Consider the following 19,212-nt stretch of genomic DNA (forward strand, 5'->3'; position numbering starts at 1 on the left):
CTGGGGAATTATTCGACCTTCACATACATCTCGACAGAACTTCGTTTCCTTAATCCTGTTCTTAATTGATCTCATCTGCACTATTCGACTGATGGACTCTGACTAGACACATCTCCGCAAAAGGTAAATCTGGCTCGCCGCTCTCAGGTCAACTATCTCGGCATGGCATATCAATCTCTGTGGTAATCAGGAGCCGATCTGCTGGGCAACTCGTTGACCAGCGAACTTGCCATAGACACTTCAGCGTGCTCCAACAACCTCTATCTCAATGACCACACCAATTCTGGGGGAAGAGGAAAAAAGCCACGAACTAGCGCCGCTACACTTTTTAAATCACGCGCCCGATGTTTCCTCCCTAAGTCATCCTGCTCTCTCCCTTTTCCCACAACACCTTACTTTTTCCAGCACCTAGCGCCACACTCTCCCCTATCGTACCTTATGGAAGGAACCCGCGTGCGCGTCCTACTTGGTGCATGTGTTTAGTTTTTAGTTTCAGGCCATTACTAGCTAATCCGATTATCTTTCTCCTGGCAGTAAACAAGCATTTGCACAAAATCCACATAGTTTAAACATTAGAAAATTTACAATAATTATTTACAACATGATGCATAGACAAGTTTTACTTAAATTACTAATGTTGCTTATAAATTACAATTAGCTTTATTTCTTCTGATATACCAATATTGGCCCCAGGAATGTTATTGCATGTTAAATCTGAATGAAACATAAATGGATTTAATTTCAGTTTCATTCAGAATTTAACATATGGCACTTTTTACTGTATCAATCCACCATAGGTGGATTGATACAGTAAAAAGTGCCTTACTTGATATTGTCAGCATTCCTGGATGCTGACAATGTCAAGTTCTTTCTTAATATCCTCGTTTTTAATATGATATTGCCATTGATACCATCTGTTCATGCCCCTAATCTTTCTCAGGATTCTCATATCTGCAGTCTCTAGTCTTTGGTCAAGTGTTTTTACTTCTGACCCAGTGCTCAGATCCATAAGTTAAAACTAGTTTGAACATGGTCTTGTATACAGCTAATTTAGTGTTCCGACTAATTTCTCTCTTATTCCATATGAATCTATTCAATTGACTTCCTACCATACCAGCTTTGTTGATTCTGTTGTCCATTTCCATATTTAATTCACCATCTTCACTAAAAATCATGCCTAAGTAGCTGAAATGTTTTACTTGTTCCACGGGTTCTTTCTCCATTCACAATGCAGTTAACATTTTCAATGCTTCTGCCTATTTCCATTATCTTTGTCTTGTTATTGCTAACCTTCATACCATATCTATTACAACAGTTATTCAATTTAGTCAGGGAATCTTGCAGACTTGTAGCAGATTTATTTAGAAGTATAACATCGTCTGCATAAAGCAAAGAGCCGACATTAACATCTCCAATTTTGATATCAGGTTTAATACCACTTTCCTTCATAATGTGATCCATATTGATAATGTACATCCTTGTCTGACACCAGATTTCACATTAAACCATTTTCCTATACTGGGGGGAGGGGAGGGGGTTGTGGTTTACCTGTTTTAGTATATTTTGGATTTTTTTGGGGTTATAGCCATTGGCTAAGAAAGTGTTGAGGATGTGGTTTAGTTCAGTGGTTAGGGCATTGTCATCTGAGCAGATTAATTTTGCCCTGTTATATAGTGTTTTTATAACCCCGTATTGTTGTGAGGAGTGGGGGTGGGATTGCTGGTGAACGTATCTGCCTGTATGGGTGGGTTTTCTGTAAACAAAGAAAACCAATGATCCATCAAGTTGGCGAGTGATTAAAGTGTCTAGGAAGGGGAGGGTGTTGTTTTCCTCTTTTTCTAAGGAGGTTGTTTTAAGTGTGTTAGGAAGGAGTGGAGTGTATCTGAGCCATGTAGCCAAATAGCAAACATCATCATCCATGTATTGAAGCCAAATAGTAGGTTTTGTGGGGCAGAGTTTAAGGCTTTCTCTTCAAGGGTCTCCATAAAGAAATTGGCCAAGGGTGGGGAAAGTGGTGAACCCATGGATGTCTCCTCTATCTGTTTGTAGAATTTTCCTTGCCAAACGAAATAGCCCGAGTTCGTTGTGAACTGAAATAGGGCTGAGATATTGGGAGGAAACTTGGCTTGGATGAGCTTGGTTTCTTGGTTTCTTTGAATGGGACATTAGTGAATAGGGAGGAGACGTCAAAACTGACCATTATGTCAGTGTGTTGGAGTGAGAGGTTTTCTATACTGGCTTTAAAGTGGGCTGAGTTTTTTTATGTGTGATGATGTGTGTTGCCAGTATAGTGTGTGAGCGTTTTGGCTAAATGTTTGGCTAATTTAAATGTGGGGGAATCAATGCCATCCACTATGGGATGTAATGGCACATTTTGTTTATGTATTTTTGGGAGTCCATATCATCGGGGGGGGGGTCTATAGTTATAAGGTTTTAGTTTGTTAGTGACTTCCACAGGCCAAGAAGTGACTTTCTTAAAGAGTCTGTGGAGAGTTCTAATCTAAGAGTTGGTAGGATTATATTCAATAGGGAGGTAGGTAGTACGGTCTAGTACTAAAGCATTAAACTTACCTTTGTAGTCCTTTTGATTGAGCACCACAGTGGTGTTTCCCTTATCCGCTTTGATTACTATTTTTTTTGTTTTCTTCATTTCCAGTAGAGTTGCATATTCGTCTTTGGATAACTTGGTTTTTGGAGGTTTTGCTTTGGTGAGAACACCGGCTACATCCAGTCTGACGTTGTTGGCGATATGGTTAGGAAGGTTGCGAATCCCACGTTCTATTTGGATCATGATTTCCTTGGCAGGTATTCTTTTAGGAGCTAGGGCGAAATTGTGGCCACGTGAAAGTGCAGTGAGTGCTTCAGGCTTTAAAACTGTGGACGAGAGGTTGACTACAGTGTTGAGTGGTGGCTGTGGTAAGGAAGTAGAATTCTTTATCAGGTTTTTGTATTTTTTCAAGTGCCGACTACGTATTTTTTCGAATTTTTTTTTGCCGAAGCACGAGACGTCATAAAGAATCGTCCAAAGATCATGGCCGAGCATATCTGAAAGCGCTTCCTCTAGTGCCTGTAAGTTTTGTTTTCGTCGACAAGGAGAACACGCGTTGCGGTAATTTGTTCTCTTAATAGGGCGAAGCTAGTGCAATTATAAATACGGAGAAACCCTAGAGCTCATCCAAGCCAAGTTTCCTCCCGATATCTCAGCCCTATTTCAGTTCACAATGAACTCGGGCTATTTCGTTTGGCAAGGAAAATTCTACAAACAGATAGAGGGGACATCCATGGGTTCACCACTTTCCCCACCCTTGGCAAATTTCTTTATGGAGACCTCTGAAGAGAAAGCCTTAAACTCTGCCCCACAAAACCCACTATTTGGCTTCGATATGCGGATGATGTGTTTGCTATTTGGCCACATGGCTCAGATACACTCCACTCCTTCCTAACACACTTAAACAACCAACACCCCCAGAGTCCAGTTCACATTAAAAAAAGAGGAAAACAACACCCTCCCCTTCCTAGACACTTTAATCACTCACCAGGTTATAAAAACACTATATAACAGGGCAAAATTAATCTGCTCAGATGACGATGCCCTAACCACTGAACTAAACCACATCCTCAACACTTTCTTAGCCAATGGCTATAACCCCCAAACAATCCAAAAAATACTAAAACCAGTAAACCACAACCCCCCCTCCCCTCTCCACAATAAAGATTACACTAAATCTATCATCATCCACTACATCCAGGGCACCTCTGAAAAAATAACCAATATCCTCAAAAAATATGACCTGATTTCTTGTTATAGACCATATAAAAAAAAGTTGGCATCCCTTATCTGCTCTACCAAAGACCAACCACTTCCCCTAGACCTACCTGGTATATACCAGGTCCCTTGCAGCTGCAAAATGTCCTACTTTGGACAAACAGGCAGGACAGCAAATATCAGGATTTCAAAACACAAAGACTACATCCGGTTTCACCAGTACAGCCACTCTGGGCTGGCAGACCATGCCTTAGATGCCTACCGTAGAATTCGTTGGAAGAAAACAAAATTAATACACCGCAGCAAATTTAAGTACGAAAGATTATTCAAGGAACCATCAGCAGCTCTAAAAAAACGTTCCAAACCTCAACAAATTTGGGTGCATGAAACTATCCCAAATTTGGGAGACTTACATTATGAGAACTTCAGCCCAACAGCTAAGACAACCAAATTAGCCTACCAGAATGCACCATTAGGACTTTAGAAAAAATATTAGTTTCTTGCCTTCTTCCTCATTTGCTTTTGTTAGTGCCTACGTGTACATACCATATTTTTATGTTCCTGAAGATGGCAACGTGACGTTGCCGAAATATTGAAGTTATTCATTAAAGTTGCCTTTAATTAATATCCTTTATATGTGTTGTTAATTCCGTAAGCTAATTACCAGTTATGTATGACCAACATATAAGCCTTGCTACTAGAAGGACAATGCACCTGTCAACAAAGGTGTTTTGACAATGGGAAAATTAATCTGCACTATGAAATGTTGGAACATCCACCCTATTCCCCAGATTTGGCTCCCTCTGACTTCTATTTCTTCTCAAAACTAAAAATTTTCCTCACTGGTCAGGGTTTTTCTTTGAATCAAGAGGTGATTGCAAATGTAGAGTATTTTGCAGATCTTACTGAAAACCACTACTGGGACAGGATAATGGCACTGGAGCATTGCTGGAATAAATGTATTAGTCTTAAGGGATATTATGTTGAAAAATAAAAATAATTTTGCAATTATAAATTTGTTTTTTTCATTGTTAGGTGAGAACTTTTCAGACTACCCTCATAAATAAAAAAAAAAAAAAATCTATATCAGCCATGTCCATTACTAAAAATGAACTTTGTCATATCTAAAATACATCATTCAGACAACTAAAATTCAGATCTCTAGCAATTCTAAAACTCAACATTAATAATACTTAGATTTGATTCCTTAAATGCAGAAACAAATCCATAAGATTTCAGGTAAGTTTGTTAAGGGACAAATCTGAGTTATGGTTGATTTTCTATCAAAACAGAAAGATCATTTAATAGAACTCAAAAAAGTGCAGAAGACAAAAAACAATGGCCTGAATAGTTTGGGATTTTTTTTCCTCAAAACTGTGACATTCGAAATAAAAAAGTCTTCCACAGATATGGGATTTCTGTTCGTATCTTGAATCTGAAATGGCAGTTAAGAGTGAAACTTTCTAAACACATTTAGAAAGTTAATTCTAAAGTTAATTTAGAATTTCCTATTCCCTGATTAGCAACCGTATTAAAACTGCTGATATAGTATATCATATTTTACCACAGCATTGAAAGATGATTATAAAAACAATACTGCTTCACTGATCTCATTACACCCATAACTTATCATGAATAGTGCTTAAATTATCATGAAAGATCAGATAGAAACTATGGAATACACAACTTTTTGCTATTTGAAACATTATGAATCAGATGCAACAAGCAAATTTGATTAGTTCAGGGTTCTTTATTACAAGTAAAGAATTCTAAATCTTCCAATAGTATACATATTTTTGGTTGATGGATATAAGACAGCACCGTAATTGTAGTATTACAAATGTATATCTTATTCGTATATCGAAGATCACGGAGCTGAGAAATCATTGGATCTTCTGAATAATATTATAAGGACATACAGTACAAGAAAACTTAAGTCATAATACCTACATTTAGCATAAATAAATACATACTTATGAAACAAGTGTCCACATGGCAGCTTCCTTGCAGATTCCATATGATCCCAACAAATTGCACAATCATCACTATTTTTCTCCAGTTCTTCTGAAGTGGCCATTGGATAGCTATAAAAACAGACAACATAGAAATATATTTAATCCATACTTAAGCATAAAATGTTTTCACAAATTTACTTTAATTTCAGAAACATGCATTCTTGCATTTTGGCAGTGATGATTAATAGCATCAGGAGAAGAAATAATTAAAAGCAAAAATTTGATCTGTGCTACACTTAAGGGAACATTCCAGAATGACTCATAAGTAAGAATACACTGCTTTGTTAAGTTTTATATGAATAAGTGTGTTGCATGAATTGATACAAGCATTCAGAATAGGCATGTAAAGTATTGATTAGTACTATCAATAATTCATAGGATGTTAGATTTCACAATATGCAGCTTATGAAAATGCCAGCTTTATGTTTATTCGTGATCTTGCAACCTCAGCCACTTCTCCAACTAATCTCACTTATTCTTAGCATTTAAGACTCCTTGGTGTTAATTTTATCTAACTGTGGGAGAACTATATTCGATGTTAACATCCCACACGAACACCAGCCTTTTGCAAATTGAGTCCTTCACAGCATATGGAATTATTCTATTTGAGATTGGGAAAGCAAACCTGCGTTATTCCCTATTTCTGAAAATTGAAGATGCATATCTGTGATGTAGATAATCCATATATTAAAAATACATACTGCCCTATTTGTTATCGACCCTATTGGTCGATAACTTATGGGTGTTTTGAATCCTTTCCTGGCTAAGAAACAGCAATGTTTCCAGGCATTATGAAAAATGTTATCACAGAAAATTCTGTTGTAAGATATAGAAGGTGATTCCTGGCAGATGGTAACAACGAATAATCTCATACTGGATGTTATTTGGTCCAACAGCAGTTAGATGGCATTCAAGAAAAGCAGCTTTCCTTTCTTCTTTTGTGATTGGCCTTCTGTATTCTTCTGAACATCTCAAAGAGAACAGGATTTGTTCTTTTTTTGCTTTACATTTTCAGGCATGGAAATTGAGAAGAGGTGGGAGGAGATAGTGCAGGTACTTTATCAAAAATCTTCCCACGAGCGTCACAAATTGTAAGTAGGACGGAAGGAGTATGGTTGTCCACAAGGATGATGATCCTCCACAGACAGGTCCATCACATTTCCAGTACTTTTGAATGATTGATACATTTCATGATGCTGGATCAATACTTCTTCAGGAGAAATATCTAAGGTGTTGCCAAATTGGACTCTAATTAATTAATTTATGTACTAGGGCACTAATACATTAATTATTTTATCTTCTTGCAGGGGAATAGAGATATCCATCTTATCTATTCAATGGATCAAGAGGCACATTATTGATTCTCTGTAGTACACATTTGATTTTTTTTAATTAATAGATTTCTGTTTAAGGGGAATCATTTTTGGTATGTCTGCAGGAGAAAGACCATATTGATGTTTCTCTTTAATATGCTCTAAAGAGGCAGCACACAAATCATGCTGTTTAGGGATATTATAGTTGTGAGAAGGCAGGATCGACATAAGTGTTAAGATCCCTATGACCCTTTCTTCAAGGTTGCTTTCTCAATATAAGATGATTACACTAGATGTTGCTACTTTTGTGATATACATACTGCTTCTTTGCCTCCTGGTATGGGATGCTCTGACCAGTTTTTATATTTTGGATCTTTTTATCTTTTCACCTTTTGGTAACTATAGCAGACACAGCCCATGAATCCAGCTTGGAAGTACACCAGGTGAATCTCCCTCACTGTTAGGGCATTTTGGTGTTCCTCTTCCAGTCTTTGTTCTTGTGCTCTTTACTGCCACATTGGCCACCAGATGGCAGAGCCATGACAGGTATCTGAGAATGATAAAGCATATTAAGGATTTTGGATGTAGAGCCTAACTGGGAAGTTGAGGATCCTGTTTACACAGATGTTATGTCCAGGTGTGTTGAAAATAAGGATAATATTCCTGGTGGGAACCAGGTGTCCATCTCTACATATAAGGATTCCCCTTATGCTATCACTTCTTAGTCTTTCAATCTGGAGTAAATGTCTTCATCTGGAACATCAAGGAGATCCCACTCCAATATTACTTCTTGAGAGTACTTTAAATTTTTATAGGAGTCAACTGTGATTAGTATCCCCTTATCCCCATGGATGTTGCATGAAGGAGTTGCTCTGTTGTTGTTTGTTGTTTCTATAAGAATGTTCCCTGAATAAAATTTCTTCACTGATGTTGGAGATCCTGCCAAACCTTCTAAAGCACTCTAGATGAAGAAGTGTAACATTTATTGTGCCTTTACCCATTAAAAAACATTAATTCAGAAATGCAGTAGTATTAGAATATGGCTTAGTTTGAAGGTAACCAGCCCATGAATGCAAAGAAACTCAGTCTATGAAAAGTCTGTAAGAAAGCTGGTTCTATTTCATCACCCTACTACTGAACAAGGATTTGAATTAGGAAGATTATCTTCCTATTTCAAATCCTCTGTTTCCTCTTTGTTCCAAATCTGCAAGAAGAAGATATCACTATAAACAATAACACAGTCAATGAGACTATTTCTTGTGTCTTTTCTTCGTGTGATATTGGGCACATTTTGTTGGAAGGTGGTGTTACTAATCAGGAATTCTTTAATGAATCAGAGAATTACTCCATTCTTTCTCAGCAGAACTTTTTGCAAGACCATAGGCACAAGCAGAAGTCAAAGGGATAGTATGTGGTCTTAAGGAGGATACACATCTTGCTAACAGATGTATACTATTCAAATTTGGGAAATTGCATTTATTCTTACCAGATCTGATGCATGCATGTCTCAATGCGACTCCTGGGCAACATTTTTATGGCTAAGTTATGCAAGGTCAAATTGGGACCAGTAAGCCAAGGGAGACAACCTGAACAGAAAACATCAGTTCTCCGGGATTTCTGTGGGGTTAGGCATGGGATTGATGATATGATGAAAAAAATTACCTTGTTACGAAATCTGAGGAAACAATAACTGCTGGACAGATTAAATTATGACAAAATGGTAAGTGTTTTAAGGATTTGAGAATTGGGTCATGGAATGTATTTTCTCTTGAGCAGTCTGGAGTTTTAAGAAATGAGATGCATAAGGGAGGGGATCATTAAAAAGAATCACATTATGTCATAGCTGCCAAAAGAAAGATCACATGTTTGGAACAAGCTTCATTTTAAACAAGAAAATAAAACATCTTATGGACTTCAAAGCAAAAATCATCTCAATTTGTGTAGATTATGAATCAAAGGATGGCTTTTTAACTACAATTTTATCATAGGTATTATTTCTGGGAAAATTCCCATGTTACATTTTATCTACAGTTTGCTACAATTTTATCTATGCACATGCTCCAACTGAAGAAAAGAATGATGCCAAAAAATACCCATTTTTTAAGATGATTTAGATAAGATATATGGGGAATGGACAAGAAGGGATATTAAAATTATTATAGGTGATTTGAATGCTACGACAAGCAAAGAGGTCAACCATTAAGAAATATAGCTTACATAATGAGTCCAATGATAATGGGTACAGAATGACCAACTTTGCTTCTTCGAGAAACATAGTTATTACTAGTACAATGTTTAATCATAAAGGCATTCATGAAATGATCTTGATATCTCCCAATGGAAACACCTTCAGCCAAATTGATTGCCTTCTATTAGATGCAAGACACTTGTACAATTTGTTGGATGTCAGATCCTATGAGGGCAAATGTTGTCTCTGACCACTAGTTAATTATATCAAAGATTAGAAACAGAATCTCAAACTCATAATAAATTAAGTTTAAACTTTCAATCTCAAACTCAAGGAAAACATATGGTTCCCATATCAGAAATTTAATAATTCAAGACCTCGTGAATCAAAAGTTAAAACAAGATATGACAACAGAATTAACGATAGTCTGTCTAATCTAATCGATAATGAGAGTGTATTTAAAATTATGCTTAGGAAACTCTTAAGGATGTCATAGTGAAAACAGTAGATATGGCATTAGGAAAAAATAGGTAGAGTTGAATATAACCACTGGTTCAATGTAGAGTGTAAAAAATGAGATGCATATGGACAAATGTAGCAAAGGAACCACACTTGTAAAGTTGTAGAGGAATATCATGTGGCCAGAAAGGAAGGAAAAAGGAGTGCAAAAAATAGAAAAAGAAATACTATGAGGACAAACTTAAGGAAATGGTACATCTCCACAGTATAAATGAAAGCAGGAACTTCTATCAAAAGTTAGATAGAAGTCAGAAAGACTTCCAGCCTAGAACAACTTTATGTTTGGATGAGAGCATAATCCTGAGTGGGAATGAAATTATAATAGAAAGATAAGTTGAGCATTTTGATGAGATTAACTACTGAATACTAATATATCTGATCAGTTGGATAACATGGATAAAACGGAGAGCCAAACAGAACATAAAGCAGTTAAATCAATACCAATTACTAAAGTGGAAGCAGCTATTACAAAACAAAGTCCTGGGAATGGATATGATACAAGGAATTAATGAAAAATGCAGGTACAGAATATTTCAAGTAGCTACATCAACTTATTACCAAAATCTGGATTAATGAAACAATCTCTGACAAGTGGAATCAGAGTGTCACGTGCCTTATCCATAAGGAAGGTGATTTAATGATCTGCTCTAACACTACAGAGGAACAATTTATTATGTACTACTTATAAAATTATTATATAAAATTATAAAATAACCTGTGATAGCAGACAGATCTAATTTATTTATTGCAATGGAGGAACTATAGATACCATGAAAACTTGCTGCCTTAGTTAAAGTTACAATGAGAAATACTCATTGGCAGATTAAAATTCAGAACATGTCTGATCCAATACATATAAAAAAATGGTTTGACAAGGGGATGTCTTAACTTGCTTATTATTTAACATAATGCTTCTTGAAAAGGTTTTCAGAGATACTGGTATTAATACAAGGGGGGGGGGGCATCTTCAAATCAATACAAATTCTGGGATTTGTATTGATTTGAAGCTGGCATAAAGAGATATTACACATACAGAAACATGATATGGCATAAAAATTTTGAGAGTTTATATGTAGTCAGTTATACCCTACCCATAAACTCTCAAAATTTTTATCTAACCCGCTAAGTAATCTAATAAATAAACTTCCATCATATATTGCCATTATCTCTGCTAAAAACTTAAGATAAGCTCTACAAAACAAAAGAAGGGATGTGCCATTTAACAAAAAACATGAAGATGAACTTTTTGGATGGCAGGCAACTTTGTCCACATCACAAATGTAATGATGTGGACAAAGTCCAGAATGGAGAAATACATAGTGAGACTACTTGTGCCTATGGTTGCACAGAAAGCTTCTAAGAAATGAAAGAATTTTGAGTGATCAGAAAAAATAGCTGGCATAAAGAGATATTACACATACAGAAACATGATAGAAAAATTTAGAGAAAAGTGCAAAGCTAACAATAATTGTATGTACCTGCTGGATTTCTATTCAAGACATAGTCTAGCAATACAAGCAGCATGTTCCAACATAAAGATATGAACAAATTCACACAGAGAAAATATGTTATTCCTGGTCATATCTTTACAGTGGTCCAAGATATAAGATTATAAAAGGGACATGAATTAATTGATCATTTCATTTTGAGCAACACAAAAATAAATATTACGTTAGAAAGAAAAAGTATACAAAAGGTTTCAAAAGAACCAGTCAAGCAACTTTCAGATGTGAACTGTAGACTGAAATATGCAAATATTATTAAAGAAAAAAATGACATCAAACACCATGGTACACAATGAATTGACTAAAGAAGTTGGCTACCTATGCAATCACTGCTGGTAATCAATGAGTACCTGGTGAGCCTGTAGAGAGTAGAGATGTTGACTCAACCTTTTGTATTATTTTGGAGATGACTAAGGTGAGAGCAATCATCTGGTAGACCTTTAACCTTTATCTTCCTATTTTGGAATAAGTTGGTTATATCTGCACCCCAGAAGTCAACTGAGTATAAAATATTGTAGAGAAGATATAGTAGGATGCATTAGTTTTTCTCTTTTTTTTTTAAGCAATTGCAACTACTTAATATTTTCAAAATTTGAGGAAGTGGTTAAGCTGAATGAGTCTTTACAGCACAGTTTTGATTATGCCCTTTGGTCAGAAAGGGTTCCAATCTGGGTGTGAAAAACCTTTAATCAAGGCTTTTCAACTGAAGGTGAGTTAGTCAATCTCATATGCAGGTGACAGGGTTTTTACTTCCAGAAACTCATGTTTTTCATCTCACAAATCACATAAACTGTTCCGAATAAGATGCAACTGGCAGAAATACATCATGCAGGTAGAATTAACCACCCTATCAGAGCATTAACATGTTTAAAGCTAGGCACCATACTTTTTTTTTATGTTGCTCCACCCCATGAAAGGTTATTTGCAAAATTATTGTACATTTTGTATGGTAAGTGGGTTAAGAATTTTTTTTTTTCTATTTTATCAATTTTATATATATATATATATTTTTTTTTTTTTTTGTATCTATAATTTCTTTTTTACATAGTCCGGAAACCTTGCTGTAGAGACCAAACATTAAATGTTTTTCGAGCCACTTCGGGCTTCCAATAAGCAGAGCAATGGTTTCACACCAGCCTTTCAACCAAAGGTGATTAGCCAGTCTCATATACAGATGGCAGGGATGAAATTCATCCCCCACCTATTACATTGTATCACTGCATACTCACAAGACATGATGCAAAAATATTCAACATTTGGTGGACATTACATGTGCTTTGTAGAGAAATCATAGCTATGTAGAAGGGATAAGATTTATTGCTTTCAGGATATACAGGGTGTTCGGGATAAATTTGACATATTTATAATTAATTATATTTTTCCGTAAGTTACATGTATTAACACACACTTCTCTTCATTTAAAAGTTTGGACCCTTCTTCATTCATATACAAGATGTCAGAAAGGATGGATAGCTGGAACCCACCTAAATCATGGAAGAGAATAACTTGTATCATGATGATTCGTGCCCGCCATCAAAATAAGGATATTACGACTGCTGCCCAATGCTCCCTGAATACAGTAAAAACAATCAGGCATGAACTAGAGACTTGCAATGGTGACTACGAGGATGTAGCAAGAAGAAAGATCCCTAGCAGACGATCTGATTGCGTTCGTACAGCAGAATTCCTCGCAAATCTGCAGGAACAGGTGTTGAAGAACCCTGGCATTGGAATTCGGGCTTTGTTCGTGGAGTTGCTAACTGTAGTCAAGCCCTGGATAACAAGGGTAGCCAATGGTAGGCTGTATGTATGGCAGCAGGATTCGGCCCCTTGCCACACCTCTGGGAAAAGTCAAAAATGGTTGTCTGAAAATTTCTACGACTTCAACAGTCCAAATGTTTGGCCTCCAAACTCCCCAGACCTTAACCCCATGGATTATTTTGTATGGGGCGCAGTTGAAAAAGACACCAATCGCACTTCCAGTAATACAAAAACCCAGTTAATGGATAAAATTAAAACAGTTTTTGCGGCCCTTCCCAGGGAGACTGTAGCATCAGCTTGTTCGAGGTTCCGAAGCAGAATTGAAGCTGTGATCGATGCTAATGGTGGTTATTTTGAGTAAATCTTGTTGATAGTATTGTAATTAACTCTGCCTGTAATGTTTTTTTGTCAATTCATTAAATTTAATAGATACAAAGAAGATTTTCTTTTTCCTTACGAAACTGTCAAATTTATCCCGAACACCCTGTATAAGTAACTAATAATTCAGAGAATTGCTATACTTGGTTGGAATGTTTAAATTTCTAAGAGGTATCAGTAATTATATTTCAACCTGCCTTAATCAGATACTGACTATTTAAATATAACTGGCATGCATCTAAGAAAAAGACACCACATGAATAAATCATTCAACTATACTAGATGAATAAATACTCATAATTAAAACCCTAAAAACCCTCATCATCGAATTCCTGCCATGTACCCTCAAGGGGGTGTACAGGATATGACGGTAGTACACGAAAAATTTATATCATTACTAATTTCCTATCTACAATTTTCCTCCAAATCAGTCTGCTACTTTTCAAGACTCCAACATTACCAGTTCTTATATTTCTATCGTCTAAAGCACTTTTTACCGTATCAATCCACCTATATCTTGGTCTTCCTCTGGGTCATTTTCCTGCCAACCTGGTAAAGAACACTTGTTTTGCTAATCTTTCCTCGCCCATTCTGTTTAAGTGACCACACCACCTGAGATTAGCTCTGCTAACACATTCCTGGATGCTGATAATGTCAAGTTCTTTCCTAATATCCTCATTTTTAATATGACATTGCCATTGATGCCATCTGTTCATGCCCCTAATCTTTCTCAGGACTCCTATATCTGCAGTCTCTAGTCTTTGGTCAAGTGTTTTACTTCTGACCCAGCTCTCAGATCCATAAGTTAAAACTGGTTTAAACACTGTCTTGTATACAGCTAATTTAGTGTTCCGACTAATTTCTTTCCTATTCCATATGAATTTATTCAATCGACTTCCTACCATACCAGCTTTGTTGATTCTGTTATCTATTTTCATATTTAATTTACTATCTTCACTAAAAACCTGAAATGTTTTACTTGTTCCACAAGTTCTCCATTCATAATGCAGTTTACATTTTCAGTGATTCTGCTTATTTTCATTGTCTTTGTCTTGTTATTGCTGATTTTCATACCTTATCTATTACAACAGTTATTCAATTTAGTCAGGGAATCTTGCAGACTTGTAGTGGATTTATTTAGAAGTAAAACATCGTTCGCATAAACCAAAGAGCTGACATTAACATCTCCAATTTTGATACCATGTTTAATACTCTCAACACTTTCCTTCATAATGTGATCCATATAGATAATGAATAACAGAGGGGATAATGTACATCCTTGCCTCACACCAGATTTAACATTAAACCATCTTCCCGTACTTCCATCAATTCTAACTGCTGACTTACAACTCAAATAAAGAGTAAGTATTGCTTGATATAATGCCCGATTGACACCATATAACTGTAGCATATTGAACAGCTTCTCTCTTGGCGCATTATCATATGCCTTTTCCAGATCTACAAAACTTAAATACAGATCTTTGTTATATTCCCATGATTTCTCCACTATATTTGTCATAAAGCAAAGATCTGATCCTGACAGCCTCTATTTGGCCCAAATCCAGCTTGTTCTTCACCAAGATTTTTTTCCACAATTCTTCTCAACAGTTTCTCAAGTGTACTTGCATAAATCTTACCAGGAACACTCAGTAAGGAAATACGTCTGTAATTCTCATTCAGTTTTATTTCCCTTTTTATATGGGTACTATGAGAGTTCTACTCCAAAAATCGGGAATTTGTCCCTCTGTCCAAGCTTTCTGAACTGCAGTGCAGCTGTAAACTGTAGCTATTTATTGCTATTTATAAGCCTGCTTGGTTACTGCACCTTTGTAACTAATAATGTCTAATGCATTTTTTTTGTAATATCTTTATTCTAATTAGCAATGCGCTTTTGCTTTCATAACTTCTCTTACTTTTTCGATTGCGTACTATGTTTATCCACCTTTCGTATTTACTAGTCATATGCCTATGAACGCTGGAAAATTTATTTGTTAAGACTGCACCACCAGTATTTCTATATCAGCATAAGACTCAGTAATAAGTCCAGTAGATCTCTCTCTCTCTCTCTCTCACTAGCATAAAATTCCTTCACTAAAGTTTACGTAAACAGTTGTGGTTCTCAAGTATTTAAACTCGCTTTTAATGCCCGAGTCGTTTCCCCACTCACAAGTCAGAGTTTATTTAGGAACAGTGCATTGTAAAATAAATGATCAGGTGGCACTCTATTGATATATAAATAAAACACATTTATTTACATTAATATCAAAGTACATTAATTAAACGATAGGGAGGTTACTCTCTCTCTCTCTCTACCTATCTGTTAGGCCTTTAGCATAAAGAAACAAACTTTCCCTTTTCAATATTACATAACTATACAATATAATCACTCAATTACTTCTCTGCTTATTAAATCAAATGATTGAAACTCTAATATACTCACAAGGAGGTTAGCTAACTATGCCAAGTTATTTCACAAATCTTATACCAATTATTAACATTCCAAATGACTCTCTTATTACTATTAGCTTAATTCTTATCAGTCCATCTATAAACATATCTCCTAGATTATAAAAGGAAATGTACAACAAAAAAAAAAACGGAACTACCTACAGAGGCTCTGCATCACACACTCATCCAAAGGTCTTGCACTAAAGTTCTTAAGCTTTTTCCTTCATCTCGGATGTTAAGCTTCCTTCTGGAATGTCTTGCTTCAGCGGCATCTTGTCAGGAAAATTTGCGGGCCTTTTAGACTGTAATCTGCAGTACACGAATAGCTCAGGCAAAAGGTTTCAGCATAAGAGCAAATTTCCCCAGCACTTGAAGTTCGCTCTGCAGCTATTGTCTTCGGTTGATCTCCCACGGCAAAAGACATCCGCCTGACACTTGGCTCAGGTATTTACATCAGCTGTTCTTTTGTCATTCTCATTTTTCTCCTCTGCCGTGGGCTCACCATAACGTCTTGTCCTCTGGATCCTACTCCTGGTATTTCTGCCTCCGACTCCGAATACTCCCAATGTTTGGCACAGTCCCTTTTTATTTTGCGTTCTCCGGGACCTTGCACGAAGGGTTGTAACCCCCGAAAAATTTGGCATGACTCCTTGATCTTCAGTCAAGACAGACCCATTCTTTCTTCTCCTCCGTGGACTCTTTTAATCCTATCTTGTCGGGCAGTGGAAACTTGTCTGAAACTTGCTGATCTCTTAGATACTGACTTTGAAGGTGTTTATGTGCAGAGTTCATAAGCAACTTTCTCATACACTTAAAAACGTAAACAACTTTCTTATGCCCTTACATAGAGCTATTAAACAAAGTTCCGGTGGCAAAGCATTGCCTTTGCTTTACACTCTAAAAATTTTTGTTAAAACAGTAAGTGCAGTCAATTCTCATAGGGTTATTTACAATAATATTTAGCATAAAACATATAGAGACAAACAAGGTTATTTTTGTAACATTCTCATGAGACTTGACCTCTGTAAAAATCTATGTAAAGTGCTTTTTGTTTTTTTACCACTGTGCTATCACTGCTTGTTTCATTTAGCAATTTTTCAAAGTAATTACCCCATACTTCAAGGATATCTTTTTCTCCAGTTTTCATGTCACCTTTATCATCTCTAACTCCTTTTAATGCAATCTTTCCTCCATTTCTAAGCGTCTTCAACAACCTCCAGAATATTTTGCCACCTTCTTGATATTTATTTTCTATATTCTTACCAAAGTCTTCCCTGACTTTTATTTAGCTAATTTTACACAGTGTTTAGCTTTCTTACATTTGTCTCTGTATTCTCTAAGACAGGCGTTCCCAACCCTATGCCTGTGGGCACCATGGCGCCCATCAACCAATTTGTGTGTGCCCACCGCTGTTCAAACATATGCCATATAGTTTGAAATAATCACGTGCATATCACGCAACAATTCATGGCATGCTATGTGATGCATGCGTTAATGACACATGACAAGTATTAAACGCATACAATGTAAAGTAGACGCGCATTCGAAGTTGTTCATTATCTGTTGCTAGTTATATGTGCATAATTTTAACGGTGTCTTGTACTTAAATTTTTGAAATATTTTGATTTTTAATCCTAAAATGAGTGAATCAAGTAAAAGACAACAAACCTATAATTTTAACATTGACTATGAGGAAACATATTGTTTCGTTAATTTTAAAGATAATTGTGTTTGTTTGTTGTGCAACAGTAGCGTTGCAATTCCGAAAAAACAATGTTGAACGTCACTTCCAGACAATGCATGCCACTTTTAATACGAATTATCCACTTAAATCTTAAATAAGAATGAAAAAAATAAATCAACTAAAATCAAACCTGTCTGCCCAACAGTCGGTTTTCACTATACATGTGGTTACATCTATAAATGTCACCATTGCTTCTTTAAAAATTTCTCACATGCTCGCAAAGAAGAAAAAACCGTTCCAAGATGGCGAGTTGTTAAAAGAAGCATTTTTGACTGGCCGATTGTTTATTTGAGAGATTTTCTAACAATGCTGAGATTATTTCAGCAATATAAGATTTACAATAGTCAAATAACACCGTCACAAGAAGAATACATGTAATTTCAATGGACATACAAACTCAGTTAAAAAGTGACTTGGAAATATGTAACTGGTTCTCTTTACAATTTGACGAGTCAACAGATGTACAGTTAGCAGTTATGGTGAGAATGGTATTTAGTAACCTCACTGAAAAAGAAGATCTACTAAAAATATTACCCATTTAAGAACTGGAATGTCATCATATTCTCCTAATTAAGAAGCACTGACCAATGAAATGCAATGCCAAAAGATCACACTAACTTACATATATATATTTAAATTTTTATAAAATGTAAACTTTTAAGTAATAAAACATTTGATTATAATGTTAACTTTGTACGTATTCATTTAACAAAAGAATTCAAAAAATTTGCTTGAAAAAATAGATGGTGCCTGTCACCCTACTGGTATTTAAGAATGTGCTCTAGGAAACAAAAAGGTTGGGAACCCCTGCTCTAAGAGGACAAGCTGACTTATTTGCCAGGAAATTTTGATATGTTTTCTTCTTTTCCTTTACTGCCTCTTTAACTTCCTGTGTCCACCATGGATTTCTCAGCACATGCCTCTCTGGCTGAATCAATCAGGGTTTTCTTCAAGGCTTGCCACTGGATCTCCAAGATTTGGTTCCTGTTCTCAAACTCTCATTTTTTTCTTCAATAATCTTTGTGTATTTCAGTCTACAGTTCACATTTGAGAGATGCTCAACTTTTATTCACTTTAAAACTTTCTTACATGTTATTCTTTTCAATATGAAATTCAATTTTATCCTGCTCAAGACTAAATAGTGATCAATTCCAATTTCAAATCCTCTGTACACTTCGGTGTCCTGCACCAGGGAGAAAAAAACATCACTATCGACAATAACATAGTCAACGAGACTTTTCTTATTCCCTGCCTCTTCTCTTCTCTCCATGTGAATTTGTGCACATTTTTATGTTGGAACATGGTGTTAGTAATAACCAGTCCATGTACTGAGCAGAAATCCAAGAAGTATTTGCCATTATTATTAGCTTTGCTCTTTTCTCCAAATTTTCCCAAAATATTTTTGTATGTCTGACAATCATTTCCTACTCTGCTATTTAGATCCCCAACAAGGACCAACTTTTCCTTTTTCATTGTGTCAGTTGCTTTCTCTAAAGTCTCAAAAAATTAATCCACTTCTACCTTAGTAGAACCGTCTAGGGACCATAGGCAAATAAGTCTCATTGTCCAGTTCCC

General features: G+C 36.0%; 1 protein-coding gene across 1 annotated transcript in view; it reads right to left on the reverse strand.

Annotated features, from left to right (window-relative positions):
• LOC150103126 (E3 ubiquitin-protein ligase AMFR-like) overlaps positions 1-19,212 on the reverse strand; it is a 294,346-nt gene that overhangs the window by 148,792 nt on the left and 126,342 nt on the right. Inside the window, exon 8 of the mRNA XM_090397349.1 lies at positions 5,740-5,850. Coding sequence (XP_090253475.1) covers positions 5,740-5,850 — 111 coding nt within the window. The remainder of the gene's footprint in view (positions 1-5,739; positions 5,851-19,212) is intronic.

This window comes from Typopeltis vanoorti, chromosome 9 (genome assembly GCF_054136105.1).
Source record: "Typopeltis vanoorti isolate ZY-2024b chromosome 9, IOZ_Tvanoo_1.0, whole genome shotgun sequence".
Lineage (NCBI taxonomy): Eukaryota > Metazoa > Arthropoda > Arachnida > Uropygi > Thelyphonidae > Typopeltis > Typopeltis vanoorti.